The following is a 12,357-nucleotide window of genomic DNA, read 5'->3' as shown; positions in this document are numbered from 1 at the left end:
ACAGTATAACCAGCCGGTCAAAAGAGGTAATTATCCTGCTATATTTAGTGTTGGTGCAGCCTCACCTTGAGTATTGTGTGCAGTTCTGGGCCCCACAATTTAAGAAGGATGTTAAGGTACTTGAATGCGTCCAGAGGAGGGCAACAAAGCTGGTGACAGGGCTGGAAGGCATGTCCTATGAGGAGCGGCTAAGGACTTTGGGTTTATCTAGTTTGGAGAGGAGGAGGCTGAGGGGTGACCTCATTGCTCTCTCCAGCTTCCTGAGGAGGGGAAGTGGAGAGGCAGGTGCTGATCTCTTCTCCCTGGTATCCAGTGATAGGACGGATGGGAATGGTTCAAAGCTGCGTCAAGGGAAGTTCAGACTTGACATTAGGAAGCATTTCTTTACCGAGAGGGTGGTCAAACACTGGAACAGGCTTCCTAGAGAGGTGGTTGATGCCCCAAGCCTGTCAGTGTTTAAGAGGCATTTGGACAATGCCCTTAATAATTTGCTTTAAATTTTGGTCTTCCCTGAAGTGGTCAGGTAGTTGGACTAGATGATTGTTGTAGGTCCCTTCCAACTGAACTCAACTCTACTCTACTCTTCTCTTCTCTTCTCTTCTCTTCTCTTCTCTTCTCTTCTCTTCTCTTCTCTTCTCTTGTCATTAAATCGTTGTGGGTCAAAGTTTATTAACATCCGCATATACATTAACCTCAAAAGGAAGCAGCTGTGAGGACACACACCCCTAACTGTCAGTAAGATGTGTCACAGCAAGCTTGGAGGGCCTGACTTTCATTTAATCTAATATCACTTCTCATAGCTGTGAGTAAATGAATGGCAGGGTGAGAAAGGCCAAGAGAAGGAAGGTGGTCTCAGGTTTCACTTAGACATGTTTTTGGTTATGGCCCTACCTCCCCCATCTCCTATTGCACCTCCTGCACCACAGCTGTGTGAGATGAGGGATTGATACAGCTGAAAAATAACTCAGGAAAAACTAATGCCTCATTTCCAGCCACACATCTGTTGCTGGCCAGCTCACAGCTGGACTGGCATGAGGGAAGATGGGGATGAAGAGAGTGACCGGAGGCAGGAAGTGGAGGAGACGACTGTGAAACCACTGCTGTGACATCGGGCCATGGTTATCTCATCACAGTGGCAGAAGGGCTAGAGGTCTCAAAGCAGATGGTCCCACTCCCCAACTCTGGCCATGTCTCTTCCTCCTGCCTTTGTGCCAGCACTAGTCTCACTGGCTGGCAAGCCCTCTCTTGGCTTGCTCAGTTTCCAGTTTCATTTTTCCTGAAAGTAGGCGGCAGGAGCTATGCAGAGCAAGTCTCATAAGTGCCTTGTACAAAGGCAGTTACTATTTTCTCATCATTATTGACCACGCTCCTCCCCATAGCTCCCAGAATTGCATTATTTTGTTTTGCAAACACTCACCATTCACTGGAGCACCAAATCTCCCAGTCATGACATCAAAGAAATTCCCAGCATTGGTTTTGACACTACTGAAGATGATCTCACTGTTCTGGTTGCTGAAGTGAGTAGCCATGGAAGCCATGAATGCAACCTGCCAAAACATAGTTCTTAGTCAGTCAGCTGTTCATTAAATGCACATGTGTAGAGGAATCAGCTACAGATTTTTTTTCCTGTATTTGCGGTCTGTTTATTTTCCTGACAGAGATGTTCTTCTAGGGCCTGCTCCAAGGCCATTAAACTCCAGTAACAAAACTCCCATTGAATGAAACTGGAAGAGGACTAGACTTCTTACATTCAATTCATGACTGTAAAGGTAAGTGTATGGGCAAGTGTTTGCAGGTCAGGATCTTCATTTGGGATTTTATTTACCTTTAACTCTCTCTAGAATGATGCAATAGAAAACTGGTATTGAAATGTATGGATATTGCTTTTAACTGAATGTGTGAAATAAATAATGCTTGGTAAAATCCATACACATTAGCATTTCTTGCTAAATACCTTCAGAGATACATTCAGCATTTTTATTAGTGGTCCCCTAGAAGTGCAGTGGCTGGGACTCAATAGTCAGTGCTTTTTCTCTCTTACCAGTTGCCCTGTACCCCTCAGTCACAACAACGGAGGGTGGTGGACATCAAAAGAGGAAACTAAGAAAGTGAAAACTGTGCTTCAACTTCATATTACACTTTTTGCAGTGAGACATATTGGCCGTGGAAAATGTTTCATAGGAGGCAGTGCAAAACCTCCCACATTGGACAATTCAGATTACCCTCAGTAAGATACCAGGGAACAACTTATAGAGGACTATCTTGCATGGGCAGGGAAGGGGGTTATCTCTTCCAAGGGTCCTAGTTAGCCAAGTCCCATTTACTTTTGGTTGCCTTAAGAACAGGACTACACCATGCCTCTGCTGTACTGCAGGTGTGTGTGTATATATATATACATACACACATAAGCTCTCCACCATCTGCCAAATTCCTGGGGCATGAAGAAGCTCTAATCTAAAAGCTATGGGTCTATGTCAACACAGTGTTGAGCCCAAACAAATGTATTCCATGCCTCAGCAGAACTTATCAGCTCAGGCTTGAACCCATGTTTTAATGCTCACCTGGCTTTTAGGTAGCTCATTCATAGACAGAACCTACATGCTTCTCAACATATTTAAGGTATTGAGACATTTGAAAATACAGATAGATACTGAGAGGTATTTTTCAAAACCAGAGGACTCCTGTCTGCACTCAAAGGTTTTGATCCAATACTTTGAGGAGTTGGATACATATGCTTCTGAGAATCTCATAAAGCCTGACTGAGCTGAGAAGCATGGGCCTGAGTGACTCCTTTACTCTTTTCACATGCCCTAGGAAGTGCAGAGTTAAGTATGTGATACAGCTTAATACAAAAATTATAGCCCCCACTATTCTCCTTTAATGACCCAGATACTGTCTTTCTGCACTAAAAGGGAACCATATATGTTTCTTCCTGACCATTTCTCAGCTGGATTCTTACTCTAAAGAAAGACTAAGCCCTGTTGTCTTTCTTTTCCAGGAAGATCTGTCAGAGCACATTTGTCAATCATGACAAGTGCTATATATGTCTCTCATTGTATTAATTTACAGGTGGATTTGCTTCTTAAGTATCCTACAGTAGTTAGGTGCTGCTTTTCAGAGAAGAAAACTCCATAACCTGAGAACTGCTGCAGCCAACACAAGCCAGAGATTTTGTACCTGTAGCTCTGGGGGAATCCCAGGGTAACCCTTTTCGCCTTTGGGTCCATGATGGCCATGCTCTCCCCTTGGTCCCATATCTCCTTTGTCTCCTTTCTCACCTTTGGCTCCTTCCTGGACAGTTGCTCCATTATTTCCATTTTTTCCATGATTTCCTTAAAGGAAACAGAGCTTTCTGTTTAACTTAAATAATTTCATATAATATATTTTAACAGATGCCTGCGACAGGGTCCTTTTCCACCAGTTTGCAACACATGCACTTTTCAGTACCATAAAACCCATATTGAGCTGCGATGAATAAGAAACAGTTGTGGGGTTAAGCTGAAAGTGAAGGTTTTGATGAACAAGTTTCCAGAAGAACGTACATTGGTGTTTAAGAGTTAACGCTCATGCTATCTTCATGTTGCTGTATAAACTGCAGATGTCTCAGGTCATTGCATTGTTGGGGAGATGTACAAGGACGAGACCTCAGCAGACGTGAGGCATGGGGAAAGCGAAGGCCACTGCCTGCTAACACATACCAGGTAGCCTGCATAAGCGCTCTTGCTTTTCCTTTTGTGTAAAAACTTATTTCCTAACAATTTAAGTTAATTAGGATAGGATAAGATAATTTTGAAGAACATTTTGCTATCTTTAAAACACGTCTACACAAATGGAGAATGGCTATAGCCTTAAACTAGCTAAATGACCTATCTGTGCCAAAAATGGGAGAATCTGCATTCTCAGTGTGCTGGTTAGCTTGAAGGGGTTGATTGCTTGTTCCTAGATTTAAAGACAGACAAAAGTCTTATAATGAGGCTTTCTGAGATGGCTTCTTATAAAACGGGTCATTATAAAAACATATTCCTGCATCTGCAGTATTACTTCCTTCCTGAGGAAATTACCAAGCAAACATCTATGCGACTGACAAAATTTTAAAGTTGGCTAGGATAACTGAGCAATTATTATGCCTACCTGAAGCAAAAGCCTGATCTTTCAATTAATTACTCAGGGGATTAATTAGAGTCATCATTGTTCTAATTCTACCTGAACTGAAATTAGATTCTTTGCCACTCTGCTTGCTCTCTGATTAGTCACTCTGGTCATGAATTTACAAGAAGAATGGTATTGTCTGAGATCAAATCTAATGATTAAGTGATTCTTCAGAGTTTTTGTATTGAGAAAAAAATTGACTTCAAACAAGGAAGCTAAATGGTGGAAGAAATTAAGTAAATTTTTATTTGAATGGAGAAATCAGTAACTTAAAAATAACAAGAATGATCCATCTTGTAAAACCAGAACTACTTCTCTACCAGTTCAGAACAGAAACGTGCAAGCAACATTTGATTCAATCAAGGGAAAAGCAGCTGTTGTCATTCCCCTTATGTGCACAATGATATGAAATGCAGTAGATCATAGAATCATAGAATCATAGAATGCTTTGGGTTGGAAGGGACCTTTAGAGGTCATCTAGCCCAACCCCCCTGCAGTGAGCAGGGACAGCTTTAACTAGATCAGGTTGCTCAGAGCCCCGTCCAACCTGACCTTGAATGTTTCTAGAGATGGGGCCTCCACTACCTCTCTGGGTAACCCGTTCCAGTGCTTCACCACCCTCATTGTAAAAAATTTCTTCCTTATATCTAGTCTAAATCTATTCGTCTTTAGTTTAAATCCATTATTCCTTCTCCTGTCACAAGAGGCCTTGCTAAAAAGATTCTCCCCGTCTTTCCTGTAGGCCCCCTTTAAGTACTGGAAGGTCGCAATAAGGTCTCCTCGCAGCCTTCTCTTCTCCAGGCTGAACAACCCCAACTCTTTCAGCCTGGCCTCATAGGAGAGGTGACACAGAAATTCCAGGCTGCAGAAGGTTGCTGTGGGCCACGTGTTTGTGGCATCCTGTTGTGGCATGGGAGTGTGATTGAGATACATCCTCGCATAAGGAAAGGGCAAAGCTGGGACTAGGCTGTGTCTCCCTGTATCAACTGGTAGCCTTGAAAGCATGGGCGTAATACAAAATCTTGTCCCACTTCTAAGAACCCAACGATTTATTAAGACGTAATGCAATATTTCTGCACACCATTAGATTTCTCTTATATCTGTAATGATCAATACTATTTTTATAAAGGGTTGATGCATGAATAGCTCACAGCAGGCTAATGCCAAATATGCCTAATTATGCCTAATACCCAAAATATGTCAAAGTAACAATTTATTTCAATATTTTGCCAACTGAAGCTAATTCTCAAAACACTTCATTCACTCAGATTTAACTTCATAACAGTCAGATTCAACTGTTACTGTAAACTGTTTCTACCAAAAGTCACCACACTAATGTTTTTTTGTGTATGGCTATCTGTTATGTCTGTTACTGTCAGTATATTTGTGAGACAGAAGGATTAGGAAATTGCATTTTTATTGTGATAACAGAAGAGGAAAGCTTTGGAAGATGAGACAAATCTGTCAGTCAGTGACATGTTAATTTACATTATAAGTCTGCTTTAGGAATGGTGATTTTCAAATCCCTGAAGGTAGCTGCTATAACAAACTTACACCGACACACAACTATCTTTTTCCCTTCTGTAGGCTCTTCTTTTTCCATGTTAATTATCAGATCAAAGTATACCCTTTTCTTGTGTATCCTGTTCTTCTGTGTGCATTTTTAATGAAAAAAAAAAAAGTATTTTTTTATTATGGAAGACAAGAAGAAAGAAAAGACGACATTTCTATGAGAGAATAGGAGCATGTGTGTCCCTGTAAAATATTGGCTAGCAGTATACTAGATGAAAAAAAGCTCCTGAATACAGTACACAATAGCATAGCTGGATATTCAAAGGTGATCACAATAATCAACTCCAGGGAACAAGTTCTTCCAACTTTAATGGAAGCTTCATGCTGCTTTAAGAAGAGAGAACAATTTGCCCTAGAAATGTAAGAGGATTACTTTCAGTATGAATTTGTGAAAGCTGAATTTTATTAACAAATGGGTTTTCACTGGAAAAGACTTTAGAGTCTAACTGAAAATCTGTCCCCCCAGAAATCATAGAAAAACTTGTTTCTGAATCTGTCCCCAAATACTGATGTTTGAACCATTCTCTGATATTTTGTAGAATAGCCTGTAATTAGACTGATCAAAAAAATCAATTAAACTTCATCCTTACCTGGCACCCCAGGGGGCCCGGGAGGTCCTGGGGGCCCTTGGTAGAGTCGAACTCTGAAGTCACCATGGCAGCAGGAACTACAGTCTGGATTCTGCAGTCTGGTTTGTGGGGGCTAAGTGCACAAAAATAAGCTTTAAATAGCTAATTCATGGAGGGCATCAATCATATGCATGTCAGTTACAGGGTCTTCATTATCTCTGTTTATATATTTGCTAAGTTTTCAAAGCACTTCTTATCTGGGCTGAAATCTCATCTCCCATACTTGGATTGTCCCTAAAGATGTTATTTTTGGAACATTTAAGGGGAAAGCTCTACAAATGTTCTAAGAGCTATATGAATATTAAAAAAACCCCAAACTTGTCCTGTCAAATAATGGGGGTTTTGAAAAGAAAATAATACCAAGTAATGAAAGTTAGATGAATATTTCAGTTAGGTTCCTATCCTGCTTTTCACTGATCCCACATTTCAGCTGACCTTTGTTGACAAACAAGTGTATGTGCAATGAGTGGTAGGAAACAAGGCACTTCATTTGACCTTCAGCAATGAACTATCCTCCACTAAACATAAAAAAACCTGGGTTGGACCACTGGAAGGAGATGTTAAAAAATTTCTGTGCAGCATATTCCTGTTCATGGCCCCAGACTTGCATATTTACAGGCTATTAAAGTTAGGAGAACCTAAAAAAGTTCCAAGGTACATGGCAAAAATTTGAACTGATCACAACACCTGGTGTTATGGACATTTGATTATTTGTAGTTGTGGGTGTGTAACTATGAAAACCTGTTTATATGCTGAAATTAATATAGCAACATAAATAAACTAATGAGTTTATTATACACAGCTCAGCTACTGTAATAATAGTTTGATAATAGCTTTATTTCAGTGCTTTTCTTTCCCAAATTATTGTAATGGGGTCTCAGTCAATCCTGGCTGGATTTCATAACTAGGCTCTTGTGGTGATTTAGCGGTCACAAAGCTTCCGATGGGTCAGCTGAGGTAGAGGTCCTGGGTTTGATTTTATTTCTCTACCTCCTTCGCATTTTTCCTTCTTTGTCGCTTTTTTCCTACAATTTTTTGCTATTATCCTGAGGTGCAAATCTGCAGTTCTTAAATTCTGGAGGGGGATAGTTACACCAGTCCAAATACTACTTTAATTATTTTACTATTTGTCTTCCTTGCCTTTCTTTCCACTCATCTTTATCATCCTCAAATTACTTGCCTAATGCAAACCTATTGCTTAACAGCAGCAAATGAGCCTCTGGTGGGATGGGAGCTGCCAAATGAACATATAGATGCGCTGTATTCCTGCCCTCAAGGTCATCAGCTGGCTTGATCTGAAACACTAAAGCTTTCTACCTGTGTTTTGAACAATACCAAGTATACCCCCAGAATTCATTAATTTCAAGAGGCTTGGGAATTTATGTTTATGGATACAGAAAACACCTTTCATGCCACCAAAATACTGCTACTCCTCCAATGGGATAGACAGGTGCTCTATCCAGCTGGAACCACTGGCGGTGGAGCTACCATGGGAATAATGGCTGACCTGACAGCTCAACAAATATGCTTTATATTCAAAGAGTTATGGAAATGTTAAGACTTGCCAATGGGCAGAAGGGCTTCAGATTTATGGGGTTTTGGTCAATACTATGCTTTTTACCTTAATTCTGGATAAGGTCTATATTTTATAAGAAAAATTCATTCTGCCTGTTGGACTGTCTGTTCCTGGAGAACCTGTTTGTATCTTTCTTGCTGTCTTATCTCTCCCAGTTGTTAGGAAGAACATAACTGACAATCATCAGACACACTGTTTAAAGCCTTCCTAATATGAGAGAAGTAGCCCTGCTTTCAGCTCATTTTCAGTCCTTGAAGGGGAGCCAAGTACAAAAGAACTGGAATTGTGCAAACATTTTGCACCACCTGAAATGCTAATGTTGCATTGAGATTAAAATCTCCAGATCTTTATTCAATAGTGCTTCATATTCATGTTAAATGAGAAGGCAAACTATATACACACCTGCCAAGAGCAAATAAGTAATATCAGCCTAGAAATATCAAAAGACTTAGAACTGTGGATTATAGATAAGGGAAGACATGAATCCAGCAAACTGGATTGCATGTGAGACTCTCTCTGTGCAGGTAAGACTTTGGTTTTTTACCCAATGCACTGAAATCCTGAACGCCATTATTAGCTAACCAGCAATGTTATTGTAAAATAGATACTAGTGCTGTTCATAACCAAATGCTATTTGGCATTATCTCTCCAAAAGCTCAGCAGAATATGAAATGGGGCAAGTCCTGCCAGCCTGGTTGTATGAGAACAGTTCCACTGACTTCAAAATAACTACTTATGCAAGTCATAAAGTAGTATTAACTTATTATCTTTACTGGTCCTTTGACGAGGAGGAAAAAATGTTCACAGCTGCCAAGAACAATGAATATTCAGGATACTTTTTTAATCTCTAAAAAGAGAGAACTTTATGAAGAGCATATTTAAAGGAAAAAACCTGTGCCTAATGTAAAATTACATTCAAATGGGACAAAGAGATTAATTACAGCCTACTTGCCGAAAGTGTCCTATGCAGCCATTTGCACACAAATTTTATTGCACAATGAATCTTTGGCATTGTTCTCAGAACATGAATATGATTTAGGAGCTTGTGAAATTCATCTGCCACATTGATATCCTAATACAGATAGAAAACTGGAAATATTTCTGAGGCTATTTGCTGAATTTCCTATGATTTAGTATGTAGGAGGAAGTTCTAGGCAGCAGATGGTCTATAAAATTCCCTTAACTTAAAGTTGTGAACTAATCATAATTGGAGACCCAGCCCTTTTTCACTTCCTGATTAATTTTTTCTGTTATATTGTCTAAGACAATGCAGAAGATGAGTAATGTACATCCACCATTCTTGGCTCCTGTTCTGAATGTGAAATAGCACATCTCTGTGGGCACCAAGGCCCTCCGTGCCCCTTCTCTAGCAAAGAATTAAACAAACCTCCAAAATTCAGGGCAAAACACCAGTAGGTTGAGGGGTACCTGAAGGTTTTCAAGGAGCAACCTAAACAGGAAGAATGTGCCTGGCATGGCTCTCCCCAGTCACTAAGAGTTCTTGTGCTTGGGAAATGCATATTATATTTTTCATAAGTTACCAGCAGCATGGAAACTGGCCTTTTACCCGATGCAGCAAAGACAAATGCTATTGTCTCTATTCCACAACAGGGAATGGGATCATTAAAACACTTTAGAAAGAGGATGAAATTCTCCAGCCAGAGCTAAGATAACCAAGTAGGGACTTAGGGGTGAAACCTTTCCATTCACAGATTGGTTGTTTTCAGCTGTTGTAGTCGCCAAACATTTTTCAGATAGCTCAAGGGGAAGGGAAAGGTTCAACATAAATTAAAACATGTCCATGCCACTTTTGTTCCTCCTCTGCCTGGAAATCCCTGGAGTCTGGAGATGGAAAATGCCTATTGCATTGGCCACTCTATGATGGATTATCCCTGTCATGCATCTGCTAGTGCTCCATTTCATTTCAGTAAGCCAAAAATTGCATCATTTCCCCAGCAAAGATTGCTTCCTAGAGAGGGGACTGGCAGGTAAATGACTGCCATCAGCTATACTAAGACTTGCTGGGCTCAGTTTTAATGTCACAGACTCTTCCTCCAGCAGGCAACTCCAAGCATGATGCAGTAAACTCTCTGATGAGAGACACATGCACCCCCAAAACAGTGACACTTTCTGTGAGGGGGAGTTTGACCCTGTCCTGGTTTCGGCTGGGATAGAGTTAATTTTCTTCCTAGTAGCAGGCATAGTGCTGTGTTTTGGATTTAGTAGGAGAAGAATGTTGATAACACACTGATGTTTTAGTTGTTGCTAAGTACTGCTTATGCTAGTCAAGGACTTTTCAGCTTCCCATGCTCTGGCAGGTGCACAAGAAACTGGGAGGGGGCACAGCCAGAATAGTTGATCCAAACTGACCAAAGGGCTATTCCATACCATATGACGTCATGCTCAGTATAGAAACTGGGGGGGGTTGGCCGGCGAGCAGCGATCGCTCCTCAGGAACTGTCTGGGTATCGGTCGGCGGGTGGTGAGCAATTGCATTGTGCATCACTTGCTTTGAATATTATTATTATTATTATCATTATATTGTTATTATTATCATTACTATTTTACTTTATTTCAATTATTAAACTGTTCTTATCTCAGCCCAGGAGTGTTTCTCACTCTTAGTCCTCCAATTCTCTCCCCCATCCCATCGGGGTAGGGGAAGTGAGCGAGCGGCTGCGTGGTGCTTAGTTGCTGGCTGGGGTTAAACCACGACAGACCCCTAAAAAAAGTCATAATTTTGTATTAAATCCTGCATTATCTGAAATTATGTTGAGTTAAAGGGGAATCTTCTTTAAATACCAATAATATATGGTCTATAGTATGCAGCTGCTCAGTTCTCTCTGCAGTAAAGAGGAACACACACTGGCTGGCTCATTGGACTATATACCTGATTGTTTATGCAGTTTATATACTGCAAGTGCAATTTAACGTACCTATAGTTAAATATCTATTTTGCTGAGTGCACCTGACGAACATATAACTCCTGCCCAAGAAATATGAAATGCAAAGCACTATAAAATTTAAATACAGGGAATGTAGTGGTGTATTAAACCTATTCCCATAATTGGATGTGTTTCAGTTCTTTAAGCCTAGGACAGGATTAAAATCACATCTCCTCTCTGCTTATCATGAGGTAGGTTATTATTCAACACTTGTCTGCATGTCCATGATTTTTGGAATTCAAAATATCATAGTTTGATCTGAAAGAGTTTTAAAACACAAACAATAAAAGGTGAACTATACAGGACTCAAACATTTGTATCAGTAATAGGAACAAAACACTTGTGTTCTTGTTTCTAAAAAACATCAATCAACAAAAACTTCATTTGAGTGGAATTTTGTTTTGCCTAGTGCTAGAAAACACTTAATCTTCTGCCCTTCAGATTTTTCCTTTTAAATTTAGATTGCAATATTTTAAGTATAATTAAATTATGCCATTTTCCCTTTGCTGTGAGCTAATGACTATAATATCTAAAATGCCATGTAAAAGGCATAAAAAGATCCCCAGTTTAAAAAGCAGATACTACAGATGATTTAGAGTTTCATTCCAAGTCTTTTTTACACTGAAACTGTCAAGTTGATATATATTATTATTAAATCTACTCAGATCTCAGATACATTAGTACCTGTTTTTTCAAGCTATTCCTTAGAATAAAATTTTTGAACACTCAGAATTTCATTATGTTTGTCTCAAGCTCAAAAGAATATACTTTATATACATAATTTTCAAGTAAACTTATTCTCTGCTAATTGAATCTTTCCAAATTTCTCTATAAAGTCTGTAATTTTCCTTCACATCCAAATGAGTAAACAGGATGTAAAACTTTTATATATTAAATAAGTAATACCTTGAAATAATTAAGAGACTGTATATCACAATATATGATTGCAGAGGATCATAGTTTCAGCAAAACAAAGGGCTGCTGTCTATGTTGATACTAGTGTCCCCAACCACTGCTGGCTCTACCAGCTCATTAAAAGATCCTATAAAGAAACCCAGCATGATACAGACCAATATACAGCTTTAATAAAAATCATTTCATAAATATATCGCTAATAATCTTAGGAAAAAAAATATCTCATTAGCTTTAAAGTTATCTTTAGAAGATTAATTCAGAGTACCTGGACTCTATCTGAGGTAGGCAGTTCTACATTATTTACCTCTGGTCTCAGCATTTTTGGTCTGTAGAAGTGCTATTAGCAACAGTCCACTCTATAAGTTGACTCTGCTGTTTCAGTATTTCCCTGCTTCTGGAACCGTTATGGCCAGTCTGGTGGTGATTTTGCAATATTTTGGCCACTGGTTTATAACATCTTCTGCTCACCTCCATGTATTCATCTTGACACAGGCAAAATGGAAGAAAAAATAAAGCCAGTAGATAAAAATAAAAGCCAGCCAACTGATGAAATCCTTCTCTTCCATGTTAT

General features: G+C 39.6%; 1 protein-coding gene across 1 annotated transcript in view; it reads right to left on the bottom strand.

Moving 5' to 3' along the window:
- LOC142596419 (complement C1q tumor necrosis factor-related protein 3-like) overlaps window positions 1-12,357 on the bottom strand; it is a 128,471-nt gene that overhangs the window by 16,056 nt on the left and 100,058 nt on the right. The window contains exons 3-6 of the mRNA XM_075725521.1: window positions 12,255-12,340; window positions 6,312-6,423; window positions 3,178-3,332; window positions 1,418-1,547 (exon numbers count right to left, since the gene is read on the bottom strand). Of these exons, the coding sequence (XP_075581636.1) occupies window positions 1,418-1,547; window positions 3,178-3,332; window positions 6,312-6,423; window positions 12,255-12,340 (483 nt within the window). The remainder of the gene's footprint in view (window positions 1-1,417; window positions 1,548-3,177; window positions 3,333-6,311; window positions 6,424-12,254; window positions 12,341-12,357) is intronic.

This window comes from Pelecanus crispus, chromosome W (assembly GCF_030463565.1).
Source record: "Pelecanus crispus isolate bPelCri1 chromosome W, bPelCri1.pri, whole genome shotgun sequence".
NCBI lineage: Eukaryota > Metazoa > Chordata > Aves > Pelecaniformes > Pelecanidae > Pelecanus > Pelecanus crispus.
The sequence above is the reverse complement of the archived record's forward strand: the minus strand, read 5'-3'. Positions and strand labels throughout refer to the sequence as shown.